Source organism: Equus quagga, chromosome 17 (genome assembly GCF_021613505.1).
Source record: "Equus quagga isolate Etosha38 chromosome 17, UCLA_HA_Equagga_1.0, whole genome shotgun sequence".
NCBI classification, from domain to species: Eukaryota; Metazoa; Chordata; class Mammalia; order Perissodactyla; family Equidae; genus Equus; species Equus quagga.
In genome coordinates this window covers 50,618,408-50,646,142 of record NC_060283.1, presented here as the reverse complement: position 1 = coordinate 50,646,142, position 27,735 = coordinate 50,618,408, and the positions used below count along the sequence as shown (strand labels likewise).

Genomic DNA, 27,735 nt, shown 5'->3' with positions numbered 1-27,735 from the left:
AGGTTAAAGAATAGGGTGGGGGGAGGCCACAGTCACTCACCCCCTCGCCTCCGGGGCTTAGGGGGTGACGCGGAGGAAATCCAGTGTTAAGGAAGATGGAAGAGGCTTCTGGTCCCTCCCTTGGGGCTGGGCGCGGCGGGTGGAGTAAATCTGAGGTCAGAGGAACAGTGAGGGAGGCTCCGGGCGCCCTCCCCGGGACGGGGATGGGTTTGGGCGAGGCCCTGGCGTCTGGGGGAGGCCGCCCGGCACCCGGCCGCCCCGCCTAGTGGTAATGGCCCCCCAAGTGCGAGGCGGCGGCCACCGCGCCGAAGGGCCCGGGCGGGGGCTGCAAGCCGGGGCTGGGGTAGAGCGCAGCGGTGGCGGCGGCGGTGGCGGCGGGGCCCGGGCCCGGCCAGTAGGAGAAGCCGGCGGGCGCGACGCTGGCCGAGGCGGCCATGAGGTTGAGTTTGGAGAGGCCGGGGAAGGGCAGCGGGGCGAGGCCGGCCGGCAGCTTGTAGAGCGCACCGTCCTGGGCGGCAGCGGCGGCGGCGGCGGCAGCGGCGGCGGCGTGGGCGTGCGCGGGGGGCGGCTGGCAGGCCTGCGCCAGGCCCTGGAAGTCGAAGCGGTAGGCGTAGCGCTTGCCGTGCACCTTGCTCATGATGTTCTTATCGTAGTAGTAGCGCAGCGCGCGGCTCAGCTTGTCGTAGTTCATGTTGGGCTTGCTCTTGCGCTCGCCCCAGCGCCGCGCCACCTCGTCTGGGTCCGTGAGCTTGAACTCGCCGTGGCCGCCCTCCCACGCGATGCAGCCGGCGTTCGCGCGGTCCGCCAGCAGCTCCAGCAGAAACTGCCACAGCTGGATCTGCCCGCTGCCTGTGGGGAGGGGGGCGGTCAGCCACAGGCGGGATGAGGGGAGGCTGGAGGTGGGGAAAGAGGTGAGGTGGGAGACCCACCCAGCCCGGCGGCGGGAACCACAGGCGGGGGAGGGAAAGGACGCATCCAGGAGTGTAGCTGGGCGCAGCTGGAGCGGCTGGCCAAGGCAAAGCTGTCTCTAGCCGTTACTGCGCTTTTGTACAATGGAAACACGGCTCCCATTTAGGAGGACACAACCCCACAGTTGCTTGGCTTTGTGAGACTTGTGGGCAGAGGGCGAAGCATTGCCTCCTCTGCCCGGCGGCAGCGGAGCACCAAAGCGCACGGCTCTCAGGGATGAGCAAGAGCTGGATATTAGCCCCTATTGCCACCGCGGCTGAGCGCCCTTATTCAGCACAGAGCCTGCACAACCCCACAGGGTAGCCTGGGCAGGCGGTTGGACCGCCACATGCCAGCTGGACCACATCCAGAGGTCCAGAGGAAAGAGGCAGGCATGCAGCAGGACCCCCAAAGGCATACAGCGGGACAGGCCCGCCTGAGGTGGAGAAGATGTAGTGGCTGGCTTCTTTGCTGCACCACGTCAGACAGGGATGGGGACAGTGCCCCCCATGTGGAAGAGGAAGGGCAGCTTCTGAAGGCTCCCCACCTCTGCCACTGTCTGGTGCGCAGGGCACTGCGCTGGCGCTACTTGGGTTCGTTCTATTTTTTCGGAACAGGCGGGATTTCCAGCGCAGGAAAGTGTCATGCTTCCCTGGGGGCGATGCACAGCTCTGAGCAGAGGAGATGAGATGGGGAAACGGCCATGCTTGGCTCCCTGCCTCCTCCCATCTTGGGCTGATCTCCAGGTTCTTCTGCCCCATCTGGATTTCGGGGTTGCTGGAGGCGGCAAGGAGGTTTTCCTGGATATGCCGCTGGTGAGAGAGTGGGACACCCCAGAACTCCCGCTTCCCTGTCTTAGAGCCTCAATCAGACAAGTGGAGAAAAATCTTGATACAATTACCCACCCACTCCCTACTCTCTTTTAGAATAAAATGGTTTTTCCTCGAAGCTGTCTGATCATTGCTTCAAATCCGCCCTGGTGAACCTCTTTTCCTTTTTCACTCAGAACCCAGAAGCTGCCCTCCACCATAATGGCAACCCCAATCCTTCCACACCAGCCCAGCGAGGAGCTGCCCGGCGGCAGGTTGGGAGCATTGAGTTTTAGGGTCAGAAGCAAGGGAAGGTTTGGGTAAAAATGTGCAGCTGGCACCGACTGAGAGCGACATCAGAGGCTTGGAGACCCATTCCTGTGGGGCCTCGTGGTCCCTTTTGGATAAAGCAGTTGATGACCTTGTTTTTACTGCTGCCATAACTTGGTGAGATCTAGGGTGCCGGCCGGGTATGGGGCTCTGGGGAGGCTTTGCTTGAAAGGCCAGCCAGGCTCCGTCACCAGCAAGGCAAAGCCGAGGGTAATTTAGCAACACTGAGAGCACCGGCGGTGAACCTGGGAAGCCACTGCAGTGGCTTGGCCAGCAGACTTGGCCCACAGAGCCCGGTGGGTGTGGGCCAGTGGGGCAGGAAGGTGCTGGCCCCGGAGCTAGTGGTGACAGTGCTTGGAGTGGCCAGGGAGTAATTATCCAGGTCCCCTTTCTTGACGGTGCCACAGCCTTGCACTCCTGCTGCCAGCAGAGAAAGGAAGCCAGGCATCTCAGCCCCGGCCCCACAGCGGGGAAAACCATTTGCACCCGAAAAGGGCTGCAGCAATGATCCTCTCCATCCGCCCAGGCCTGCAAGTCCAGCCCTGGGATTCAGAAGATGCAGGAGCCAAAGGCCAGGTGAATGTCCCTCCCGGCCAGTCTCCCAAGAATCATGCCCTACCCGCCGCTTCCCAGAGCCGGGGTGCACATCGCTTCCACCTTCTGTCCGGGCGGTGGTGGTGCCCGTCATTTTGGGGTGGGTGCCCTGGCCCCCTGTCCACTGTCCTCGCCCCCACCCCTAGTCCTCGGGCCAGCTCACCTTTTTGTACCGCGGGGCTCAGCGGCCCCCACCCGGGGCTCTTCCCTTCCTTGAAGAGACCATCTCCGACGGGATCTGTGACGGCAGGGGAAAACAGTCAGGCGGACCCGGGCGGAGATTGTGGCCTTGACGGAAAGGGCCCCCAGCCAAGGCTCGACGCGGGTGCCTTGGTCCCCGAGCGTGAGGCTGGGAGCCCGAGCCGCCCAGCTCCTCCTCTTGGAGCCTGGGCCGGGCGCGCGCCGCGCGGAGCCCCTCCATAACGCCTAAGTCAGGAAACGCGTCCAGGAAAAAGGAAATCCGCTTTCTGAACGGGCCGGCGGGAGCCTTATAAAGCCGAGCCAGTATTGCGCCAGCCGAGCGGGAGCGCGCGGAGCCCATCGGAGAGGAGAGGATAGGAGGGTGCCTGGAGGGCTGGGCCGGTGGGAACACTCGGAACACAGAGGTGAGGAGCCACGAGGGCGCAGGGGCGACGCCCGGCGGACCACAGCCTCCCAACGTTGCAGGCGCACTGAATGCCCCGCCACTCAGAACACCCCCGCTCCCCTACCACGCTCTTTTGGCCCCTCAGCCGGCGCTCTCGGCCTCCCAATCTGCTCACTTCGAGTCCTCTAGACCCCACACTAAAACCCCAAAGCTCTCCCTCTGCCTTTAAGGTCCCTTAATGCCCTAAACTGCTCAGTCTTCCCAGCAATTCGAGTCTCTGGACCGCACCTCCTTTCCTTAGACCCCAGCATCCCCTTCCCACGCCTGAACCCAGACTTCCCGCCCCGGGTCCTGCTGCCTCCAGCCCCCGGCTGGTCCCTGGTACCTGGCAGGTACATGTTGATCAGCAGGGGCTGGGAGGCGCCGCTCTGTCTCATCGCAGCCAGGGACTGGGCGGTGGGAGGTGGGGGGGGGGGGGGGGGGAGGGGGGGGGACGCGTCAGGCTTTGCGCTCCGGGGCACCGATCCCCGCCCCAGGCGACTGCGGGTGACAGGGAGAAGAAGACGGCGCCGGTCCGGTAGGGCCTGGCGGGAGGGGGCAGCCCGGGTGTGGCGGGGGATGGAGGGGGTCCTGAAGCGATGCTCCCAGCGACCGTGCTGCTTGGAACCCTCCGGCCCCCAGCGCGGGCAGGGGCCGCAATTTCCGTTTTAATTAAAGCGCTGCCGCCTCGGCCCCCCGGACCCCGCCCCCGTCCCTCTTATCGCCCCATCGCAATAAAGTCTCCGACGAGCAGCGCAGCAGCCAAGCGCACCCGGCAGCCCCCCGCGCCCCGCAGCCCGGGAGACGCGCGGGGGATGGGCCTGGGCCTCGCTCACTGATACCGGTCGGGAGTGCGTTTCTTTTCCGCCTTCCTGACTCTCAGCAAACAGCGACCGGGCGGGGTACCCGGCCCCACCTCAGACCCCCGGGGCTACAGCCCCCTCCTTCCCGCCCCTTCTCGCTCCCCTCACCGCTCTGCTCTCCTCCCCCTTCTCCCCCCACCTCCACCCGGGTTCCCGTCTCCAGGCTGCGTTATCTGCATCTTCACTTTTAAATTTCCGCTTCCCTCCCTCTCGCCCGTCTCGGCGCTCCGGCCGGGCAGCCGTTGCTCCCTTTATCTCCGCCCGGCCTCGCTTTCTCCCTCCTCCTCTCCCACTCTCCGCTTTTCCCTGGAGACACGATCCCCTTCCCTGTCTCCCCACAACTTCTAGTGGGTTGCCCCTCTTTTCCTTTCTAGATCTCTGCTTCTTCCATCCAGTCTCAGCTATTCCGACGTCCTCTCCTGTCTCCTCTCTCCTCTGTTCTACTTGGCTCCTTCCCTTCCTTTTCTCATTCCTTTGTTCCCCACTAATTTGTGGCATATTCCTTTCCACTCCCCCCGCCCCACCCCGGCCCCGCATCTATTGCTCTCCTTCTTTCCCCATCCCCTGTCATCCCAGCCTACTACCCACCATCACAACTTCCCACCCTGAGTGGCCTTTAACCAGGCTGCAATTGGCACCTTGCTCCAGCAGGAGTAGAAGGGTTAAAATACAAATGTGTACTGTCCAAAGCCCCCAACCCAGGGAGAGTGGAGGCTGAAATCCACTCTGAAAAAGGGGCAAAGATGCTGGCTGTGTTATTAGCAATAACACAGTGGTTCCCAGGTGGCCTGGAGTCTCTGGGTACCTGTAGGGCTTCCTGGTTCTGGAGAGGCTGGCTAAGGAGGGATGCTAGCTGAAGATGAGGCTCTGAGCCTGCAGCCCACCTGCAACCATGCAGCACCAGGTGGCTACTGTCAGAATTGGTCATTTCAAGGCCTTTCTGTCCCACTGCTTCAGCCCAGGAGGTGAGGAGGCCTGGGACTCCAGGCACATGCATTGGAGTGGGCAGGTTTCCTGTACGACCCTGGTCCTGGGGGAGCCTGACTGAAGATGTTTGGAAAGTGCAACTGTGGGCCTTCTGCAGGGCCCAGGTTCATTCCTTACTTGCTGTAACTACTGGAGAGTTTGTCCTTGCTGGTGAAGCCAAGGAGGAGTGTGGGAGGCTGGGTCTAGGGGGAAATAGGGGATCCCAGGACCCCAGAAGATCCTAAAGGGACAGGGATGCAGGCTTCAAGATGACATGGAATCTGGTGGGAGCAAAGATAAGAGGTTAGGATGCTCCCTGGGGACCAAACTCAGGGTTTCCCATGAGGGGAGGTCCCTGAGGGTGGGGCCAAGGTTCCAATCCCTCTCCTTTGTGCCTTCTTATCGCTTTCCCAGACAGAAAAAGAGGAGCACAATGTAAGAGCTGTGAGCATGGGGAGGCAGCGAGGTGCACCCACTTAATGCTCTCAGTGGAAGGCTGATGCAGAAGAAGGGAGAGGCGCTCAGAGTGCGGAATCCATCCAACATCCCGGCTCTGAACAGGTGAAGGATCAACAGCTCTGTGCCCCCACCTCCCTGAGGACTCAGGTGCTGAAGGGGTGGGTGGGTTCCAGGAAGAGTTTGTGGTGGGGGTGAGGAGTGTCCCCTCAACCCTACCTGGATCTTGGCTGTGCCAGAAATGAGACGACCTCCTCCATGCCCTTTGGCTTTTGGCTGAGTGCAGCCAACGGGAGAGTCCCGGGCAGCTTTGCCTCCATCCTCCCCCTACCTGGGTGGATGCAAGTCCTATAGGGTTCTGCAGACCATCAGCCTGCCAGGAATAGGAAGAGGATGGGAAGGTGAAAATACCAGGCCCAGCCTGGCATCTGTGTCTCCACTCCTTAGTTGCCAGGGTGGGGAGTAGAATCCAACTTCCTAGTCTGGAAAAACCTAGAAGGTTCATGCTGGCAAAAGCTGCAGTATATATGAGCTCCCTCAACCCCTCTGTTGTACAGGTGGGGACACTGAGACCTTGAGATGGGGGAGTCCCTGTTCAGGGTCACACTGCCAGCTCCCGAAGTCAACTTGCTGACTCTTCTAGGCAGCCACGGATCCTTCTGGAGGGAGGGCAGCTCAGCCAAACACAGCAGACACCACGTTTCTCTTTGCCCATTGCCCACCCGCCAGAGCAGGCAGTGGGGAGATGGGCTGCTGGACTCTGAGGTTAGTTTTTCTGGGTTCTGGGTTCAACTCCGGCACCCCCATTTCCTAGTTGTGTGACCTTGGGAGAAGTTACATAACTTCTGTACATTATCTCTTCATCTATAAAATTGGGATTATGGTACCTACCATACAGAATTATAAGCCTTACATAAGGCGTTCTGAGTGCTCAGACAAGGCTCTGTGCCTTTAGCTATTGCTACTATTATCCCCCAAAGGGACAGTTAGGAGTCTGTGAGCAGGCAGGAACCCCAGGTGCCTCTGGAGCCCACAATGGTTTGGGGCTCTGCTGAGGCCTGAGGCTTTTAGCCACAGCTTGGGTCAGCCTCCACTTAACAGCCTGGATTTGGGGTCAGGAGCCCCATGTTCAAGTCCTGGCTTTGTCACAAATTAAGTGTATGACCTCATCAAGGCTTCTCCTTCTCAGAGGAGCCCCAGTTTCTTCATTGACGAAAGGGCTGAAGTATGAAGATGTTAGGGAGATCAAATGCAACAGGGGCCATGGGCTCTCAAACCCATCCAGGTATAGAATAGAATTCACTTCCCACCTAGAGCTCTGTCCCTTGGTCCCCCAACCCAACCTCAGGATCCACGGGAAGAGGCTGGGGAAGGAGGGCCCTAGGTTGACAGCCCCAGTGCTTTTCCATGACACCATGAGCATTTTCAGGGGTTTCTCGTTGAATCCTCACAACAATCCTGTGAGATAGACAAGGCAGGGATCAGTAGCCCCAGTTTACAAGCGAGGGAATTGAGGCTCAGGGTGCTGTGTGATTGGGTCCCAGGTTCTCTGACTTCTGATCCAGGGCTCTTCCCAAGGGAGCAGCTGCCTGACTTTGCACAACTGGGCCCCTGGGGACTTCCAGGTCCAAGTCCAACTGTTCTCCAACATGGTCCTGCCTCCCCTGTGCTGAGGCGATGATCTGGGCCATCTCTCCCCATTGATAGGTCCACTGGGGGCTTGAAAACATAAACATCCCTGAGGGACAGGATGAAGGGACCCCCAGGGCCTTGGAAGCCACGCCCATGTAGGAATGAGGGTATCATTAACTGGGCCAAAGAAAGAAATGGGAAGAAACTACACTGGTGCCAGGGGCTCTGTTGGCTGTTACCACTCAGCCCTGCCATGGCTGTGGGCTTCTGCCACCTCCCCCAGAACCCAGGCTCACTGTGGTCAGTGGCTGAGTGGTAACTCTCCAGCTCACTAATCCTCTGAAGACTAGGGAAGGAGAGGAAGACTGAAGAGGAGGTTGTTTTGAACAGCTGAGAGGAGGGGTATGAAAATGCTTTGCAAAAGCTGGAGCTTGAGACTGTGTAAAGGATTGTTATAGTTCAGCCAAAAGGTCTGGAGGCTTGGCTCAGAGACAGGAAAGGTACTGGTCTTCCCCCTCAGAGGGCCCTGGGAGGCAGAGGGACCTTGCACTAATTCCTCCTCTCACACCATTGCTCCTCTTCAAGGCAGAGATTCTATAAAGCTGGGAAAGGGGCACAGACTTCCCAGGGCTGGATAGAGAACCAGGGGCAAGATAAAGGCTGGAAATGCCCTGGAGGTGAGAGAGGAACCCAGGAGAGCTCCTGCATAGAGTTAAGAAGGCTCTGCCCAGCTGTGCCTGGCCCTGGGGGGGGGTGCAGAGTTTGCAGTTCAGCTATAAGCCTGCTGTGTGGCTGTGTGCACCCCAACTAAAGGATGGCAAAGCTGCCATCTGGGCTGGCAGTACCCCTGCCCCAAGCTGATGGGCTTTTACCAAGGAGAGGGCTGAAACTGGTTCTATTTAACAGGATCCTGGAGACATTTTTCTGTCTTTTTTTTTTCGTAATTTTTTTTTTTTTTTTTTAGGAAGATCAGCCCTGAGCTAACATCTGCTGCCAATCCTCCTCCTCTTGCTGAGGAAGACTGGCCCTGAGCTAAGATCCGTGCCCAACTTCCTCTATTTTATATGTGGGATGGCTGCCACAGCATGGCTTGATGAGCGAGGTGTAGGTCCGTTCCCAGGATCCCAACCAGTGAACCCCACACCGCCAAAGTGGAGTGCACGAACCTAACTGCTACACCATCCACAAGCCAGCCCGATCTCTGAGATTCTTACCAGCAGTTTCCTCTGAGCTCCATCAGAGTCTAACTACGTACATCCTAAGCCAGTTTATGCTCTATAGTCAAAGGTCCTGGAGCCTGAGGGGAGGATCAGATTGGCAGGGAGGGACCCTCAGAAGTATGAGGATAGAGATCACAAAGCAAGACACCAAGCAGGCAAGAGGGGCAGGCAGATTCAGGAGCCTTTATTGAGGGTCCTCTGGGGAGGTGCTGGGGCCGTGGAACTTAGTGCTGGACTCTCCGAATGGACTGCAACTGCCCGGTGTGGGCCTGAGTGCCGAATTCGCTGTAGGTACGGAATTCCCCACTGCGCCGGTCCCGCTCCAATACATACTGGTAGCCCCGGTAGCCTGGGTACTGGTAGGCCACCCACCTAAGCCAGTGAAGGCACAGGGTGGTAAGTAGGCTCTGCGCCACTCCCACCTTTGTTCTCCATTAGTAGTTCTCTTTTCTCAGCTCCCCCCTCTGCCCCAAACCACTGCTTCAGTTTTCCCCATGTGGATCTCTCCCTGCCCTGCCCACTGCTCCAGGTCTTCCAAATCTCTCTTTAACATGTCTCTTAGCACCCCCATGAACTTTCCCCTCCGTCCTCCCTGGTTCCCATTTCCTTCTTGCTCTTCTCATTTCCCTTCTTCCAGCCCCAGGACTCACGCTCCAGAGCTGACTTTGATGGAACCCACATCCTTGCTGGCCCAGCCCATGGAGGGCAGGGATGGGTAGTCATCAGTGAGTTCAAACTTGGAACCCTGGAAGTTGTCCGCCTCAAACAGTGTCACGCGGCTGTCACCGTGGTTCTGAGGCATAGGCAGGTGGGGATGGACAGATCAGGCCCTCCAAAGAGATGTTGATACATTCTCAGCCCCACTCCCCAAATCTCACTGCCCCACACCAGCTGTGCAGACATTTAAGCTCCAAAAGCACTCTCAGGGTTCACTCCTTCAGCTCCATCAGTCTGGGGAGTTGAAATGCTCAGAGGTCCCCAGCCTGGTCCCTTCTATGGCTTTTGGTTGGAGGGGTGAGAGTCGGGGATTCCCAGAGATCCTTCCAAGGTCAGGGCTAGAGGGTATCTGGTAACATGGACCTGTTTTGCAGGAGGAAGATTCGAGGTCCTGAGAGAAATCTGGTCCATTCACCAAGGCAGTTTCTCTAAGGGCCTCATTGACGACCCAATCCCCTGCCCCGCACCCTGGGCACAGCCTCTCACAGGGTAGGGCCTAGCCAAGGGATGCTGGATGGCAGAGTCAGAACAGATGGGTCAGGTCATCAGTATTGGTTGGGTCCAGGCTTCCATAGTTCTAGGGCCTTCCCCCTGCAGGGCTCCTGGAGGGAATGGAGAAGCTGGGCCCAGTCAGCACCTACTCTCTGGACTCTGCTCCCTAGGCCCAGGCCTCACCAGTACGGTATCCAAGCCAGCACAAATGGGAAGTGAGGTCCTCCCCTCCAGTGTATTTGATTCATTACCAGTCCTTTCCCCACCACACACACACACAATGACTGACCCTCTTCTCATCTTCATGTTAACCCTTGTGACCTGGGACAAGTCACTTTGCCCCTCTGAGCCCCATTTCCACACCTGTGTATGGGGCTACCAGCAGCCACCCCGACCTCACAGGGCTGCGTGATGACAGTGGCGCTCGCTCATGCGTGTGGACAACTGGACATGAGGAACAGATGGTGCTCAGGCCTGGCGTGGTCTCGGCGCTGTCCGTGGTGCTGATTCCCCGCGCCTGGCTCACGCCCACATTCCACACTTTCCGAGACCCTTCTGGTTCTGGGAAGTAATGCCATTACCACCCATCTAGGAATTGTGTCTACACAGTGGGTGAACGGCCTTCCCGGGGCGCCGTGGCGGGGCCAGGGTCTGGAGCTAAGAGCTGGGAGGCAGAGGGGGAGGAGGAGGGCTGTGCTCACCGCGCAGAGCACTGGCCGGAAGGACAGCAGCTGGTCGCTGTGGTGGCCGCCGCTGCCACTCCAGGCGCTCCAGCGAGGATAGTCGCCCTTCTCCAGAATGAACTGCTGTCCCTGGAAGTCTGGGTACTCAAAGGCCACCCAACTGGGGAAAGACAAGGGGCCCTGGGGAGGCATCTGCTTCAGCCTCATTCCTTCCTCCCTCTCCCCCTTGCTTGCTGTGATTGGAAAAACGGAGAAATTGGTCTTTTTCTCCAACCCCAGGCCCCTCCCTTGATGTACCCACTGCATGGCAATCAAGCTCCTCCAGAGGCTAAAGACCCTAAACTGGCTGCTATCCGGAGTTTGAGGGGCCGAGGCTTCCAGCTCAGGGCCCCCAGGTTGGATAGAATTTCTCAGGTAATGAAGATCATCCCACTAAGCGCTCCTACCTCAAGGATTTAGGTGCCTGCAAAGGCACATGCAGCAGCCTTCTAGCCTGCAGTAGCAACTTGCAATGGCTCGGCGGCCTCAGCTCTCCCGAGGGCCCTGGGCTCTAGGAGACCAGGGTGGGAGAGCGGAAGGGACTTGGCTTCTTTTGTTAAACGAGGCGCAGAGCTATCTAATTTTGCACAGAGAAAAACTTGGGGAGGACAAAACTACACTGGGAACCCCTTCGGAGTTCAGGCTGGCTCCACAGGAGACTCGCAAACGATCGCCCCTCATCTTTATCTCTTTAGCTCACATGAGGATACATTCTTTCCCATGATTTGTCTTGCGGCGTCTGGGGACTTCGGGGGAGACCAAGGGCTTTTCCGTCTTGGTGGCTCTCTCACAGGGCTTACAGTCTGGGGAACGGAGAGCTGGGAGCTGAGGTCCCAGGCTAGGAGCTTGGGCCAGGGGAGCCCGGCACCCCCCAACCAGCCCAGCTTCGCTGGGGCGATCACTCACGCGCCGCTTTCGACCTTGACCGAGCGCACCCTGCGCAGGCCTCCGCGCTCGCCGATGTTCGCGCAGTCACTCAGCAGCTGGCAGCGGCGGCCCTGGAAGTCCTCCTCGTCCCAGAGCGTGAGGCAGGCGGGCGCGGGGCCCGGCGCGGGGGCGCTGCTCATGCCGCTGCGGGGCGAGAAAGACCGGACGAAGTGCTCAGCGTCTAGCGAGCCCCCTCGCCGGCCCAGGCCCGCCCAACGCGGGTCGGGGGTAAAGAACGCTGGACCCGGGCAGGCTTGGACTTGGGCTGCTAGAGGCTCCCCTTCATCTCACCCTCCTCCGCCCCGAAAAGACCCCTCCCAAGCACTGCGTATTCACCAGGTGGGTGAGCGCGGTACAGAAGGAAAATGGAGAGGCTGCGCGCGGGCCAGGCGTGCGGGCCTTTATACCAGGCCTCGCCCCTCTCCCCGCACCCTCTTCCGCTGGGGTGGGGGGAGCTGAGTCAGCGGGCTGGCTGCGGTCAGCTCTGGTGTCCCCTGGGGAGCCAGAGGCCTTTCCCGCAGCCGCCGATCTGGCCCCAGCCCTCGGGGATTACAATGGAAAGTGCTGAGGCACACGTCCCACGCCTGCCGCAGCCAAGGCTGACTCCGCTTTTTTTCTTTTAGGGGCCTGACCCAGGAAAGGCGCACCCGACCTCGGGACAGAAAGCGCTCTCCCTGGCCCAGACCCTCAGGGACGGAGGTACCAGGTCACTCTGGGGCCTAAGACAGCGCATTCCCAGCTCGAGGCGCGCGCAAGTTCTTTCCAGCGTCTAAACAACACCTCTCCTTCAGCCCTAGGTCGGTCGAGGGGGAGACGCTAGAGCGGAGGTAGACAAGGCTCTTCGCAGGCCACTTTCCTCAAGCCCCTCAGTCCTCTTCTCCTGGAGGATCGGTCCATCGCAGCCCCGTTCCTCACAGACCCTGCGCTGCGCTTCCGCTCCCGGAGTTTCCGTCGTGGAGGGGCCGGGAGGAAGCGAGGACCAGGACTTCCCGCAAGGCGGCGCTGAGCGCAGGAAACCTGAACCGCCCCAGGCAGAGCGCGGGTTTACAAATCGTTTAGGAATAATAGTAACAAAGGGAGTGGCTCCCCACCGTGGCTAGGGAGACCATTTCAACCCGAGCGCGGCCGGAACGCGGCGCTGCCAGCCGCCAGATAGAGCTCCAGGGTCTGGGGGCCTCGGTCCCGACGTCTGCTGAGAGCCGGCGGCTGATCACTGAGCGCCTTGAAGTTCAGGCCAGGCGCTCTGCTCAGAGCTTCTACGTGCGTGCGCTCGGCTCATTCTCGCCCCCAGCCGATGAGGCAGGCGCCGCGACTGCCTTGCATTTCACAGATGCGGCGACCCAGAAGCGTTCCGGAACGTTGGCGAGGAGGTGTCACAGCTGAGAAGTGGCCCAACTGAGATGTGAACCTGGGCTTCTGTTTTGACTGAAGGTCCTAGGCTCCTGTTCCCAATCCCAGTGCTGGGTGTGTGTGTTGGGGGGGGGGGGGGGGGGGGGGGGGGGGGGGGAGGGGGGGGGGGAGAGAAAGAGGGGGAAAGGCTTGAGGCTCCCAGGCAAGCTCCAAGGAGGACATTTCCTCATAACGTGCAGAATTTTCCAGACACAAAAGCCTTTGGCAAAAGTGTGAGTTTTCCTTAATGGAAAAGGTATTCCCGGCAGAAGTGGAAGGGGCGAATGAGAAGGGAATTAATATTTTGTTGTTCCCATGAGCCAGATGCTTTCCTTATAGACTCAACAACAGTCTAGTGAGGTAGGTTTGGGTATACAGATGTGGAAAGTGAGGCTCAAGGAGGTGCAGGGCCCTGTCCAAATTCACATAGCTAGCCAGTGCTGGAAAAAGATTAGAACTTAGACCTTTGACTCCAAAGTTAGTGCTCTAGTTACCCAACCTCCTGTGAGTAAAAGGACTCCCAGACCGCAGGCAGCACTCCAGCTCCTGGAAGTCTAGCCATGCCAGGTGGCCTTCCATCTTTTCCCCCAAATACTGACCTTGCTCCCACCTCAGAGTCTTTGCATTTGCTCTTCCCGTTTCCTGGAGTGTCTCAGTCACATCTTGGCACAGCTGGCTCCTTTATTACCTCCTGGGTGACCCTGTTCCTGGCATTTACCGTCCATGATATCACCTTGCTTTCTTTATATTGTTTATCACTCTATAAAGTTCTTTTTCACCTTTTGTTTATGGGTGTTTAAGGGTGTACTGAGTGTCTTTCTTTATACCAGAGCGTCAGCTCTGTTTAAGGGGAGAGGGGCTGTGTCAGCCTTGTTCTCAATCTTTATCCTCAAACCTCACACAGGGCACATTGGACACATCGTAGGCACTCAATGAAACTTGAATGAGTGAGTGAACCGCACGTGGTGAGCTGGAGCTCCATGTCCCTGCGCAGGGAAGATAGAGGAAATTCTCCAATGAGACTGAGGAAATTCTCCAATGAGAGGGGTGACGGTTTGCCCATCCTACCAACCTCCCCACCCCTGAATTCTGGGATGCTGAGAACAGGCACTGGGGGCAGCCAGAGCCTCCATTGGGTCTCTTTTTTCACGGGCGAGGAATTGCTGTTGAGGATCATGACGTGTGTGAAGGTGAAGGCCAAAAGTATGGGGCCCTAGAACGTGGGGAGTAAAGCCCAAGTTAGGAGGGTTTGAGTCAGAGCAGGGACAACCAGGTTTGACTGGGGATGGGGTCAGAACCATGCCCACTCCCCTGACTCCCTACCCTAGCGGGGGTTTGGACATCCACAAGTAGGATATAATTTCCCCTAAACCACAGGGGGAAATACAAACTATGGAGGGAGGCAAAAGCCAGTCCTGGACTCTTCGCGTCCTGGTCCTTGGCCTTGGTCTCACAAGTCGGGGCTGCGGCAGCGGAGTGGGAGGTGAGGAACCAAATCTCTCCTTCCGTCCCCTCTCCCTTCCTCCCCCGTCTCTCTCCGGCAGTTCTGGATTCGGCCACCAGTGGGCGCTGGCAGGCCGCGCTGGGTGGAAAGCGGCGCGGTGGGGCTGCGTGGGAGGGGGAGTTGGTGGGAGGCTGAGATCTGGAGGGGCGGCGGGCGCGGGTGCGGAGTGCGTCAGGCTGTGCGTCTGCGCTGGTCCATGACGCGGACGCTGGGTGTTCGTCCCATGGGTGCAGGGGCTTGTCAGAAGCGGGACACTGTGTTTGTGGGAGCTGGGGCTGGGGGTCTGGGCCGGTGCTCCACCTGGGAGGGCAGCTTCCAGTCCAGGTGTTGGTCAGAGGACCGTAATCCGCAGGAGGGGAGTGTGTGTGTGTGTGTGTGTGTGTGTGTGTGTGTGTTCTAAGGCTGGGGGGAAGTGGGGAGGTAGGACAGCCGAGATCCAAATTAGGAGGAGTCCGGCTTGGATTTGGGATGGAGACCCTGAGTGTGAGCAGGGCCTCTTCTAGCCCTAAATTCTGACTTTGGCTCTGCACTAAGTAGCCGTGTGGCACTAGCCAGCCTCTCCCCTCCTCTGCACCTCAGTTTCCTCATCAGGACAATGGTGTGTGGGTCATACCGCCCCCGCAGTCTTGTCATGGCTTATAGTTCTGGCTGTCTTCCACCAGCTCTCTCAGAAATGGGCACACTCACCAACACAGACAATAGCCACTTTCCCAGAGGACCTCTAGACCTCTCTCAGAGTCCCCCCACCCCCAAGCCCCTCCCTGGCTCTGCGCCCCTGAGTCACCAAGAAAGGGAAGAAGGAGCCACTGAGGAAAGGGGCAGGGAAGGGGCTGTCAGGAGGCCCTCCTGGTGTGCCAGAATGAGACCCCGGGATCCCTGTCCTTTCTCTGTACTATGGACACCCTCCCAGCCTCCTTTCTCCACCAGGCTGGTCCAGCTCCAGCCTCCCAGCCTCCCTTTACCCAACCCCCTTCTAGCCCCCTCCTACCCCCCAGCAGCTGGTCCTGTTTGTTTTCCCAGATCAGTTGGCTCTGAGCTTCCTGAAGGAAGGATGCACAGGTGGTTTTGTTTGCCAGCTCAGCGCCCTCACCCCTACCTGCTCCACATTCACAGCCTCGGCCCTTGGGCGTGGAGCGGGGAGTTAGGTAGAGGTAGACACACACAGCATCCCCAAATCCACAGCTCCAAGAGACCTCAAGATCCCATAGGAGTCTCATCACCCTCAGAGAATGCCCCCTCCCTAGACCTCATAGAGTCCTTCATCTCATATAGGGACCTCTGGTCTCACAGAGAAATCCTCAGGAACCGCCCAGTGATTCTACCAAAATGCCCACCCCATAGGGCACCCTAAGATCCCCCAGAGAAACCCTCCGACTCAGTCCTGTTTCTTTAGATCCCACTCAGACCCCTATCCCATATGGAGGACATGCGGATCCCCAGGTCTCCACGTCAGGCAAGGGACCTGAGAATCCCCAGAGAAATGACCTCTCCCTTAGATGGAGCCCCAGCCCACGAACAGCCCACCTTCTCAGTACTGCTGGGCAGCTGAGAGGTGCGCAGTGGCCAGTGTCCTCTCCTCAAGTTGGCCTGCTCCCACCCTTCACCCCTCATTTAACTGGGAAATCAGCCAGGGCTCTGGTGGCTGAAGATGCAAATTCTGTGAATGGCACCCTCCCCCACCCTGGTACCATCACCAGCCCTCCTTTGCAGCCCTGCTCCTCCACTCCCCGCCCCCACTCCAGGTCTGGAGCCTGGAACAGGCAGAGGAGCACCTTCCCTGGGGCTGTGAGGGCTGGTCTCCTGGGAGACAGAGATAAGGCGGGTGAGAGACCAGCTCAGCTCAGGCAGGGTCTGACAGCTGGGCCCGAAAGAGGTGGCTCCTGAGGGGGTGGGAGCCCCACCTGCACAGACCCATTGTCCCATCCCACTATAAGCAGAGCCCCTCTTCTCTGTCCGGAGTGGGGCTGGAGGACTGACCACCATCCAGGGGCATGGGAGGCAGCTTTCACCCCCACCGACTCACCCAGACACGGGGCTGGCACAGGGAAGCAGGGAGAGGGCACACACATACACACGTTCACACAGTACAGGCACCAGGACGGTCCTGCATGCATCCCCATTGAACCGTCTCCCTCTAGGATTCCATAGACACCTCAGCATCACACTCATTTACGGGCAGCCATCTGCTCACTCATTCCTCAAACATTTAATAAGATGCACTATGTGCCAGGCACGGTGCTTGGTGTTGGTGTCACACACGAGTATGCCCTCATGCATTTCACGGGCACACAGCCCGCTCCATGGTCACCTAAGGAGGATCGCCTCAGCCACCCACCCATGAGCATACAGACAGCAAAGGGTTGAGAGTGTGGGCTCTGGAGTCACACTGCCGCCTGGGTTCAAATCAAAGCTCCACTGTTTATGAGTTGGATGAACTTGCACTCTACTTCTCAGTTTTTCCCTCTGTAAAATGGGTATGATAGTTTTAAAAACTGTCATGAAGATTTAAGTGCATGTGAAACTGGCCTGCAGTAGGCGCCCAAAACATTTTGGCTATTACTGTAGTTGTGGTTGTGCTTATAATTGGCTTTGCCCAGTGGTTCTCTCCACTCACCTGGGGCTGGGCTGGGTCGGGGGAGGAGTCAGGCCACTGGCACAGCTTTGGGGTCTGCATCCCCCTCCCCACTTGCCCTCTGGAAGCCAGCCTAGCACCCAGGATGGGGAACCTTCCTGCTTCACCCCATTTGAGCCCTTCTGCCAATGATCTCACTTTGGGAGGGTTGGGAAGGTCAGGGGTGGGGGTGAGGTATCCCAATTTCCTTTATTCTCCTGGAAAGGACCCTTGGGAGTGGAACCCAGGGCCTAACTTCTGGTCCTGGTGATGCTCCTGGCTTCATATGCGGCCTCGGGAGGGTCACTTCCCCTCTTTGGGCCTCGGTTATGTACCCATAAACTAAGCTAACTGCTGATCCTGGGGGAGCCTCCCAGTCCCGACTCCTGTGATCCTGTGATGCCTCAGGAAGGCTCCCTCCCCTCCCCACCCAGCCTCTGCCTGCCTGCTCCCCCACACACACCTGGCCGAGCCAGAGTGAAGGGGCGAGTTGCCACTGTCGCCATGGGGACTAATCTCCAAGAAGGTCAGTGAGGCCCTGGTTCTGCCCTGGCCGGATGGGGATTAGCACCTGGGTATGAGCTCCCCCCAGGGCCTCCACTTCCGAGCCCCCCCACTCTCACATAGACCCTGAGTGGCCTCCACATGCAGAAGTTCCAAGGCTGGGCTAGAATTAGTGGGGCAGGGCAGCTGGCACACCTGTCCGTCTGTCCAGCTGTGGCCAAGAGAGAAAGGGAGAGATGGAGTCAGTTGCATGCCCCTCATTGCTCGCAGCCCCGTGTCCACCTGGGGCCTGAGCTGTGCCCCTCTTCACCTCTACCCTTTAAAGGGGAGAGATGGGTCTCCCAAGATAGGGCTATGCCCCCCTCCTCCAGCCCTGGCTGTCCCATTTACAGCCCACCCAGAAGCCACCTCTTTCTCCTCCGTTGGGGGTAATTTCCCCATCCCACTGTGGGGTGGGGTGGGGTGGAGGCTGTTTTCACCCGGCTTCCACCTCCCTCCACACACACTGTGCTTTCCACCTCGGTTACCCTGGCATCTTGTCTCTGCCTGTCTCTGGTGTCTCGCTCTTGCTTTCACTGTCTTGGGGGAAGGGGTCTGCAGCCTCTCCGGGCCCTGAAATTCCCTGTGGCTCTCACACCCCTCTGGGCTGCCCCCTCTGTCCTTGTCCTTGTGTTCTCCACCCTCATTCTCATCTTTCTCCTCTCTCCATTTCTCCTTGGCTGCTTCCCGGGCACACCACTGCCCTCACTCCAACTGCTCAGTCCCTTTTTCTGCTTCCTCTACTACCTGTCCCTCCCCCGCCCCGGGTGCTGACAGGGATGACAGGAAGCAGGCTCAGCGGGAAGGGGAGGGAGGAGGGGGCCACCTCGAACACCAGCTGCTGGGCACCCCCCCCCTCCAAGCCCCACACCTGCAGGCCTGCCTGGCGCCTGGAGACTCCGCCCCTGGCCGGGCAGGGGAGGAGGGACCCGGAGGAGAGGCCCAAACCCTGGCCACAGTCAGGAAATGTGGGGCCTTGGGGATGGGGGTGTGGAGGTCTGGGGAACTTAGGCCCTGGGGGGAAGGGGCAGTGGCTCTCCGTCCTAGGGGCAGACCCCAGCCCAACAATGGCCTCATTCCTCTCTCCCTCCCCCCACCAAGGGCTGCTGGGTGCATGTGCTTGTGAGGGGTCCTTCCAGGGAGGCATCTTCCTTGTGCAGCCCCAAGATCTGGAATCCCAGCCAGAGAGGGGGAGCCCTAGCCCCCTTCCCTGACGGCGGAAGGGAGAGGAAGCCCTCAAAGACACAGGGGAGACAGGCCAGCGCCAGGCCAGGCCCCTGACAGGCAAATCATTCAGTGCCAGGCAAGGAGGACAGGGTTGGGCCACGACGGAAGCCTGGTCGGGGAGGCCAGGATGGGGGCTGCACACACCCAAGCCCCGGGACCCATGGATCTCCCCCCTCCCCAGGGCTGCTGCGTGCAGATCCCACCTGCAGTCCGCCCTCTCCCCAGACCTGCCTGGGATCTGTCAGAGCCATCTCATCCCTTCCCCCTCCCTCTCTCTGTACCAAGGGCTCAGTAGACCCCGTGGGGCCTGGGGTAGGTGGGTGACGGGTGGCAGTGGGGGGAGGTGTGGAAGGGACAAAACAGCACCTCTAGGAACATCCACATTGGAGCCAGAGGCGGCCAGTGACTCCTAACCCTCATTCCCATCACCCTGGGGGCTCCCTCTGCCTGGGTGTGCGGGGGTGGGGGGGGCGGGGTACAGCCCCTCCCCATGACACTTCTTCACCCTAAGGGGAAACTGGAGCTCTTACTGCTGTCCAAGGAGACTTCCTTCCACCCCAGCCTACAGCTGGCCCCTCCCTCTGGGGCTGGCTCAGCATCACCATCAATTTTGGGAGGAGGAATGAAGGACACCTGGAGTGACAGGAGAGCACTCAGCTAGGGGCTCAGCTGACCCCAGCCCTTGTGGGGAGCCCTCAGTTCTGGGCTCTCCCAGCCAGAGGCCAGGGGTCTAGGGTAATCTCCCTCCCCCTCCCCCTTGTCAGATCCAAGTCACTGGAAAGCGAGATGATCTGTCCCAGGTTTGGGTTGTGGCTAATAACCCATGGACTTCTGCCTGAGCTGAGGGCCACTTAGACTCACCCCCACCCTAGCTCGCTGAAACAAGAGGCTTTGGGATTATGAGGTTCGGGAAAGGTGGTAAGCCGCTGTGCATGGGGACCCCAACAGGCAAGGGCTCCCCCAGACCCTGTGTTTGTCCTTTTCAGTCAGTCTGACAGTCTGTCTGTCTCAGACATGGGAAGACTGAAAGAGGGCCAGGGAGATGGCAGGGAGTGGACCCTGTGGATGTCAGCACCAAAGAGACCTGGAGGAGAGGACTTGCTGTCCATCCTGGTTCCAGCCCCCCCCCCCCCCCCCCTTTTTCCACCCCTCACAGCTATTGCTCCAACCCCTTGGGGACCTCCATCTTCCCGTCAGGTTTGGGGGGAGGGGCTCAAACGTATTGCTAGAAGCCCAGAAACCAAGATTTGGCAACTGAGGAGGAGAGGGTGGCCAGACCAACCCCCTTCATTGTGCAAGTAGGAAAACCCAGGAGTGGCCCGGCAATGACTTGCCCAAGGCCACAGAAGTCGCTGGGACAGAGCCGGACTGGAAGCTGGCTGTCCACCTCCAGAAGGGCCCCTGTTCCGGCCACAGCCCCTATACCACCTAGTGGAGCCTGCTCGGCCGGCCCCTGTTACCCGGAATCGAGTCAGGCTGCCCCGGAGTTGCGGGCAGGACAAGGCAGGGCGGGCTGGGCCAGATGGGAACCGGATCTCCCCTGGGAGCGGCGCACAGCCTCTCCGACCCGTATGGCGGCGGCGGTGGCAGGTGCCTGCGTGGCGATCGGGCGGGCCCCCGGGCGAGTGCTGAGAGGCCGCCCCTGCCTCACGCGAGCCGAACGAACAAAACGCTCAGGTCCGGTTTGTGCGAGGGGCTCGTCGCGGGGCGGGAGCGGAGGGCCCGGGGACTGGCTGTGGCCCTCGGCGATCACTGGGTCCTGGTCTTCCGAGAGCGCAGTGCCGCACAGCGCTCCGCTAGCCGCCGCCCTCACCTGCGTGCATCTGCGGCTGACACGTCGGCGGCCTCGGCGGCCACCACAGGTGCGAGCCTGGTCCGCCCCTCCCCTCCTGGCCACCTTCCACCCGGCCTGGCCCTGCTTGGCTTCGTCCCCAGCCCCCGCCCCGGAGCTTGTGCCGGAGCCTGGGCTCAGCGCGCTCTTATACGGCCTGTTCAGTCCCCGCCCCTAGACACGCATACACACACACACACACACTCACACCTGTCCGGGCGCCCGTTTGCTCGGGGCAAATATTGACTCAGAGGAGGCGGAGCGCCCCCCACCCTCTCCCTGCCTGCGCCCGGGCTCTGGGGCCGGAGCTCCTCGCAGGCCTTGGCAGCAGGGGTGGAGGGAGGGTGGAGGGGACCTGGGCCCTCTGGAACAACACCAGATGTCATTTTTCCACCCACCTGCCTCTGAGGGGGAGGAGCCGAGGAGCAGAGGACAGAGGCTCCCGGGTGGAGGTTAGGGGGAGCAGGGAGGTGAGTATCTTAGGGAGGGCGGGACATCCCTGGTCTGGGGATTCAGATGCACGATGAGAGTCGCTTAGTAGGGTCTGTGGTCTGCTGTCTAACGGTGGCCTCTACCCGCGTCCCAGAGTCTAGATCTTGGCCCTCGGCGACGTGCCTCGGTTTCCCTTCCTTCCCAACTTCTTAGCAGAGTCCAGGGAACTCAGCAGATGCTGAAAGAAAAGGCTGGCGGTGGGGGCGCCGCGGCGCAGCAGAGAAAGGGGAGGGGTGGCCACCTGCCGCGCAGACCAGGCCTGGCACTGAGTTCCTGTCCACCAGGCTACGCTGGGGCAAAGGCCAGCCAGGCCCCGCTCGCAGCGCCCTCCACTGGCCAGACTGGATTCTGGCAGCGAGCAGCGAGACCTCCAGACCAGCTGCGGTGTGAAGCCAAGAGGCGCAACCTCCCAGCCCCTAAACCTTCAATGAGTCGCTGCGGTCACCTCGGCCTCTTCCACCATCTGTCCCTCTGAGAGCGCGCGCGAGTTCCAACCGCGTTGGGGAAATAAAGTCAAGGCAGATATAACAAAAAGGCTAGATGATTTACTGGCGGGGAGGTGGAGAGAGGGCCGGGCGGAACCTAGGGCAGGAAGTCGGAGCGGCTGGGCCCTGAGGTCTGCAAATAGTCGGTAGGGGGCGGCGCCATCGGGTGGGGCGCCTCCGCTTGCTGCGGCCCCAGGGGCGCCACCGGCGGCGGGTCGGGAGTCGGAACGCTGGAAGACAGAAAGCCCCAGGTAGGGGTGGAGGCGAGGTTTTGGGCTGAGCCTGCATGCCCATGCCGCCCCTCGCGCCCCTCCCGCGTCGTCCGCGTGGCCCGGGCGCCCCCACCTGGGCAAGCTCAGCGGCGGCAGGGCGATGACGCGTGGCCGAGAGGTGAGCACCACCTCCCCGCGGCTCGCCTCCACCAGGATGTTCTGGATCATGTTCTCCAGCAGCGCCTCCTGCAGGTTGGCGAAAGCTGGGAGCCTGTGGCGGGCAGGGGCGCCGGTGTCAGCGCGGCCACCCAGCGCGCTAACCTTCTCCGCTGGCCTCCTCTGTGCTCTAGCCTGTGCCGCGTGCTCTGCGTGGATTCTCATTTAACTTCCTGCCCTCCCAACACTCTGAGGCATCCTTGTTCCAATTTTACAGACGCTCAAACTGTAGCTTAGAGACCCAGTTGCCAAACTTCAAGCCGCTGGTACAAGTGGTGGGATTCGAACCCAAGCAATCATAGTCCCCATCCCAGGGCCAGGTTTGGGGAAGGGCATCGATCCAGCGATGAGTGGGTGCAGAAGGTACTGGGTGGGGCCCAAGGAATCCCAACAGACAGAAAGCGACGACAGAACAGCCCCAAGGCAAGGTGGTACTTCTCTCCTGACTCTAGAAACCCATTTAAGAGACTTTGAAGACTATACCTATCCTCCTGGAAGTGGTGTGCTAGTAAATGTCAATAGCAGGGTCTTGAAGAAAAAATTAAAGCTCAGATCGCCATTCTGTAAATACTCCCATGGAAATCTTAAGCTACAAATGCGATGTCAATGGGAAGAGACCAGCACACAGGCAGAGGCTGGCCCCAGCATACCAATGCCTCCCAGGATCCTTCTGCACGCAGCCCCCCTCCAAACCCTCACCTGGGTCTGGCTGCTCACCGGCTGATGGCCTCCTTCTCCTCCCGCTCTTGCTCCTCCTTCACTATGACCTTCAGCTGCTGCTGCCACTGCCATTTCAGGGATTCTTGGGACATGGGCTGCATCGTGGGCCCAACCCCTACCCAGCCCAACTTCTCTTCGTTCCCCTCCAGCTCCTCCTCCTCCAGCTCCTCCTTGCCCGTCTCCTCCTCTTCTTCCGTCTCCTCCTCTTCCTCCTCTTCCTCCTCCAGCGCCTCTTCTTCCTCTTCATCCTTCTTTTCTTCCCCCGCTTCCTTCTTCCCTGGCTTCAGCTTGTCCTCCTCCTGCTCCTTGCTCCTGCTGTCCTCAAAGCTACTGGAGGACGGAGACAGGACTGGCGCTAAGTGCAGGCTGCTGTTCTTGGCCATGAACCTGGCTGACTGCTCACTCCAGAACTGGCAGAAGTAAGGTATCTGCTCCACCAGGCTTTGGTCCACAGCCTCGTGGAAGATCTTGTCCTCCAGCAGGCCCCTGGGTGGCAGGGAGGAGGAGAAGATCCTTGATGAGAAGCCTGGCAGCTTCCTGTAGGGCTCTGGCTCTGGGGTACCCCAAAGGGTGATTCTTGCCTAGTGTGTCTACAAACAGGTGCTAGGTGCAGGATGGATTGGAGCTGTTGGTCAGTTGCCCCTCCCAACCCTTCTTTAGAGGAAGGCATCTCTGGGCCCCATGAAGTCTTAGAGGTGAACATTATATGGTGGAGGTGGAGCCAGGAGGTGAGAGTTGCACAGAGGAAAGGCAGGAGGCTTGGGGAGACAGTGAACTGGCTCCAGACCTGATCTCCCCGCCATGAACAGGGCAGAACTCCAGACCCAGCCCTGAGGATCCCTCCAATCAGCTCCATCCTGGAGGGCCTGGGGTCATCAGTGGAAGGATGTTTTAAGGAAGTTCTGTTTTTCAGGAAAGGAAGGGCTGGGACTTCAGAGGTGGTGGGTACACCCAGAGTTGACTGAATGAGCTGGAGACATGGGGGGCGGGTGATGATGAGGGTGCAGGGTCACCTGATGATGGTGGTGAGACAGTCAACCAGGAGCTGCTTCTTCTGCTTGGAGACATGGGTCCAATTGTCAGGAGATTCTTCCTCAGAAGGTTCTGACTCTTCCCTGGGTTGCTTCCTCTTTGGCAGATCCCTGGGGAAGGCCATGACATTCTGAGTAGCCTGGGCAAGCCACCATGCTGGGGTTGGGTGCACAAGCAATGGTGATGGCCGTGCAATCATGAGGACATAGATGAGTTTCGGGCAGACCCAGCCTTAACTATATGTAGTGCTACTGCATTCAGGGGACCAAGCCCAACCCCCAGAGTCAGTGCAGAACCTGAGAGGCTCCAAGTTGGAGATGGGAGGAAGTGAGGTGTGCAGAGGCCTAAGTGGGTTCCCCAGGGAGCTCTGGCTTTTTGTCCCCATTCTCATAAAGGCTTAAGCAGTAATGGGGACATCCTGGGCCCAGCAGAGCCCCATTAGCCCCATCACCACTGCACTTGCTCCAAGCCTTCAGCAAGGGTTGGGTCTGGGCAGCCCCTGTTCTGGAGGAGGAGAGGGGGCAGAAAGCAGAGGAAGGAGATCCCTCCCTCCCTGAGAGTTCACCGGTGCAAGAAGTGACGGGGAAAGTCAGAGAAGAAGTTGGCCAGGAAGTAGTCGGTGGCATGGGCGCGGGCAGTGAGGCCCAAGCAGAGCATGCCTGGCGAGGGTGGCTGGGGGCACGGCCAGGATGTCTCCTCCTTTGGGATCTTAAGGTTCCAGCTGGCAGGCCGGTTGAGAGACTGCTGGTTCTTGATGGGGGGCAGCGTCTTTGGGATGTGAGAGACATGGAGGACCAAGATTTGGGGACCATATTCTTATCACCGATGGGTCCCTAGCCCCCAACCAGTTCCTTTTGGGCCACATAGGGGTGTGACCCCACCCACTGGCACTTTTGTCCCTCCCTTCCAGGAGGCTCTCCCCGGGGTTGGAGGCATCTCTGAGAGTGAGCTCTCTCAAGTTATCCCAAGGAGATAGGCCTGGGGCTTATGGCCTCACCTTGTACTTCCTCACAGGTTCACAGGCTGCGCAATAGGCCCTTCTCTGTGGAAGCAAAGAGACCCTTGCTTAGGATACAAGAAGCCTGAGGGGGGACTCCCCTCTTCCTACCCTTCCTGCTGGCCCACAGAGGGCCTGAAGCCAATGCTGGGACCTGCTGCCCTCTTGTTCCTGCCCCAAATCCAGTCACACCCTCTTCCAGAAACTTCCCTATGGAACTGCTGCCCCCAGACAAGGAAAATGTGGTTACCCAACTGAAGGAAAGAGAAGGAGATGCCATCGACTTGTACAGGCTGCCCCAATGCCCTGGAGCTTGTGTCCTGGAGCTTTGTGGTTTGGTTTGACAAGGAAACAGCCTTCCTTATTAAGACTTAATTTGAAAATCCCTTTTCCCATCCCCTCAAGGCTTGATTTGCATTCACAGCTGGGCCAGAGCCTCAGAGGGGAGAGGTGCCTCCCTGGGGCTTCAGCGTGGTGGATGCAGAGGTGATCAAGGTGCAAGAATATCCACAGGGATATATTGAAAAGGGAGTAGGGGGGACCAATACGGATGCTTTATCTCATGTCTGTTATTGGTCTCCCCCACAAATACTAATAGCCCATGTTTCGTGGATGCCCAGGTGCCAGGCACTGCTGTAGACACACGTATTAGCTTACTTAATCCTCACAACTCTATGAAGCAGATACTACTTGACTTGCGTTTAAAAATACTTTTAAAACTTTTATTTTTAACCTTCTTAATATGGCAAATTTCAAATGTATACAAAAGTGGAGAGATGGCTACAAAGAATCCTCTGTAACCCACCATCCAGTTCCAAAAATCAGCAACTCCCAGTGAAGCTTGTCTCGTCTATGCCCCCACTCTGGATCATCTTGAAGCCAAGCCCAGGGGTCATATCACCCCCATTTTACAGTTGAGGGAAACTGAGAGGTTAAATAACTTGGCCAAGATCGCAGAACTAAAAATCCTCAAAGCCAGCAATCAAAGTCGGGCAATTTGTGTCCAGAGCCTACACCAGAAACCACTATACCACACTGCCTTCCATCGGAAGGTGAGCTCTGCCTTGTTTCCCTGGGCCCTCAGTGCCCAGCACTTAGTACGAACTCTTTAAATACGTGAAGCAGGCGATGGTCAGCCACCTTCTGTATCCAGAGTCGCCTGGGAAGATGCTATGCTTAATCTAGTGAAAGAAATCTAGTCTCTTACGGCAGGCTGGCCAGTGTTGCATGTAGGACCACCTTGGATCGCCACCTCTGTCCCCTCTGGTAAGGTGAGTCAGAAGGATCTGTAGTGTTCAAGGCCCACTCTGCCCTCCTCACCTTCACTTTCTTATCTGTGATGGTGAACTCCACTTCCTGTCGCTCCTTCTCATCCTTCCACTCCTGCAGCTCCTTATTGTACTGCTTCAGGAGTTCATGCTGGTACACCTGTGGCCCAGGACAAGGAGAAAGACCAAGGATTGGTGGGCCTGTAGCCAGGCCTTGTCCGGGCCCTGTGCCATGGGCCCCTCACTCTTCCAGGGGCTGGCCCCTGCCTCTCCCTGGGGGTCTGGGGATCTTATAGCCTATCCCCACCCCCAGGGCTGGGAGTTATGCTCCATCCAAGCTTCTCTCTGGGGCTGATCTTACCTTGCATACCAGGTCCACGCTGTAGAAGCTGGCATGCACTGAGGCCTTTAAGGTCACCACAAATGGGACTGACTCTTCAGGAGCCACCTTCCCTCTCATAGGACTCACAGACACCTGTTGATTTGGGGAAGGAGACTCTAGAGCTTCATAAGAATGGGATGGGACAAGATGGGATGGGATGGCATGGCATGGGATGGCATGCAGTGGTATGGGGTGGGGTTGGATGGGTGAGATGGGATGGGATGGAGTGAAATGGAATGGGATGAGATGGGATGGGATGAGATGGGATGGGATGAGATGGGATGGGGTAAGATGGGATGTGGTGGGGTGGGATGGGATGGAGTGAGATGGAATGGGATGAGATGGGATGGGATGAGATGGAATGGGATGAGATGGGATGGAGTGAGATGGAATGGGATGGGATGGAGTGAGATGGAATGGGATGAGATGGAATGGGATGGGATGGGATGGAGTGAGATGGAATGGGATGAGATGGGATGGGATGAGATGGAATGGGATGAAATGGGATGGGATGAGATGGGATTGGATGGGGTGGGATGGGGTAAGATGGGATGTGGTGGGATTGGATGGGATGGAGTGAGATGGGATGGGATGAGATGGGATGGGATGAGATGGAATACAATGTAATGGGGTGGGGTGGGTCTGGAGCCCTGATGGAGGTTCTGATTCTGTGGACACAGGGGACTCTTACCTCCCCAAAATCTAGAGGCCTCAGCTGCCAGACGAAGGCAATTGTCTCATTCTTAGAGACATTGTTGAGGAATAGCAGGCGGCTGCACTTGCTCTGCACAGGAATGTTTCCCAGGGAGATATGAGACTGGGACAGGAAGACATTCTGTTGTTGGAGACAACACAACAGCAACAGCAACAGGTGAAGAAATAATAACCATAGCAACCACTACCAGTTACTGAGTACTTTCAACAGGCCAGGCACCACAGTAGGCAATTTACATGCATTTGAGGCTCCCAGTGGCCTATGACATAGGTCCTATTCTTATCCTCATTTTACAGATGTGCTGCTAAGTTTCAGAGAGCATAAATAACTTTTCCAAAGATCTCTCACAGGCACAGCTGGGATAAAGCTAGACATTCTCACTCTAAAGCCTATGATTTTGACCTTAAAATGGGAACTCAGAATTCATTTAGAAAAGACAGAAAAAAAGCCAACATAATTTGAGTGCCTGAAGGATGGTTGTAAATTAATAGGTGATGGGCTGTTGGCATCCTCCCTGGGCACAGAACAGGAGCTGTGTTGTACGTGTCTGGAAAGACTGAGCCCACATGGAAGGGGCACTTTCTCTCTGTCCAGGTCCTGAGTGCCTCCACTGAGTGGGGCTTTGTCTGGCTCTCGTCTGTGTCCTCACGACCTCCACAGTGCTCATCCTGCAGTAGAAGTCCAACGAGGGTAGGAGTGGAAGGGTGGCCAGGTGAAAGATGGGTGGATAGTGACTGGATAGGCACACAGAAAGATAGATGGAGAAGTGGGTGGATGGATGGATGGATGGATGGATGGATGGATGGGGGG

The 27,735-nt window shown here is 58.6% G+C and overlaps 3 protein-coding genes across 8 annotated transcripts in view; all 3 read right to left on the bottom strand.

Annotated features, from left to right (window-relative positions):
- Positions 1-262: 262 nt before the first annotated feature.
- FEV (FEV transcription factor, ETS family member) lies at positions 263-3,872 on the bottom strand. Its single transcript, XM_046642928.1, has 3 exons — positions 3,653-3,872; positions 2,845-2,919; positions 263-849 (listed from the first exon to the last, which is right to left on the bottom strand). The coding sequence occupies exons 1-3, from the start codon at positions 3,702-3,704 to the stop codon at positions 263-265; spliced, it is 714 nt and encodes a 237-aa protein (XP_046498884.1). The 5' UTR covers positions 3,705-3,872.
- A 4,795-nt stretch (positions 3,873-8,667) lies between these two features.
- CRYBA2 (crystallin beta A2) lies at positions 8,668-11,441 on the bottom strand. The gene is made up of 4 exons (XM_046642727.1): positions 11,281-11,441; positions 10,354-10,495; positions 9,094-9,236; positions 8,668-8,815 (listed from the first exon to the last, which is right to left on the bottom strand). The coding sequence occupies exons 1-4, from the start codon at positions 11,439-11,441 to the stop codon at positions 8,668-8,670; spliced, it is 594 nt and encodes a 197-aa protein (XP_046498683.1).
- Positions 11,442-21,429: 9,988 nt separating this feature from the next.
- Positions 21,430-27,735, bottom strand: part of CFAP65 (cilia and flagella associated protein 65) — a 34,034-nt gene continuing 27,728 nt past the window's right edge. For 4 of the 6 annotated variants that reach the window (XM_046642936.1, XM_046642939.1, XM_046642937.1 and 1 more), the window contains 9 exons: positions 26,902-27,045; positions 26,190-26,303; positions 25,881-25,988; positions 24,561-24,605; positions 24,129-24,331; positions 23,545-23,673; positions 22,529-23,017; positions 21,729-21,866; positions 21,430-21,613 (listed from right to left, as the gene is read on the bottom strand). In XM_046642936.1, coding sequence (XP_046498892.1) covers positions 21,481-21,613; positions 21,729-21,866; positions 22,529-23,017; positions 23,545-23,673; positions 24,129-24,331; positions 24,561-24,605; positions 25,881-25,988; positions 26,190-26,303; positions 26,902-27,045 — 1,503 coding nt within the window. In that variant the 3' untranslated portion in view covers positions 21,430-21,480. Of the gene's footprint in view, positions 21,614-21,728; positions 21,867-22,510; positions 23,018-23,544; positions 23,674-24,128; positions 24,332-24,560; positions 24,606-25,880; positions 25,989-26,189; positions 26,304-26,901; positions 27,046-27,735 lie in introns of those variants that run through there. The other 2 variants (XM_046642940.1, XM_046642941.1) reach the window with 2 other exon arrangements.

Bases quoted from the DNA above. Each gene is read 5' to 3' on its own strand.
- FEV (XM_046642928.1), bottom strand. From the start codon at position 3,704: ATGAGACAGAGCGGCGCCTCCCAGCCCCTGCTGATCAACATGTACCTG. The intron at 2,920-3,652 runs GTACCAGGGACC...CTGCCGTCACAG, and splicing joins GATCAACATGTACCTGCCAG to ATCCCGTCGGAGATGGTCTC. The intron at 850-2,844 runs GTGAGCTGGCCC...CCCTCCCCACAG, and splicing joins GAGCCCCGCGGTACAAAAAG to GCAGCGGGCAGATCCAGCTG.
- CRYBA2 (XM_046642727.1), bottom strand. From the start codon at position 11,441: ATGAGCAGCGCCCCCGCGCCGGGCCCCGCGCCCGCCTGCCTCACGCTC. The intron at 9,237-10,353 runs GTGAGCACAGCC...CCTATGCCTCAG, and splicing joins TCCGGCCAGTGCTCTGCGCG to AACCACGGTGACAGCCGCGT. The intron at 8,816-9,093 runs GTGAGTCCTGGG...TCACTGGCTTAG, and splicing joins ATCAAAGTCAGCTCTGGAGC to GTGGGTGGCCTACCAGTACC.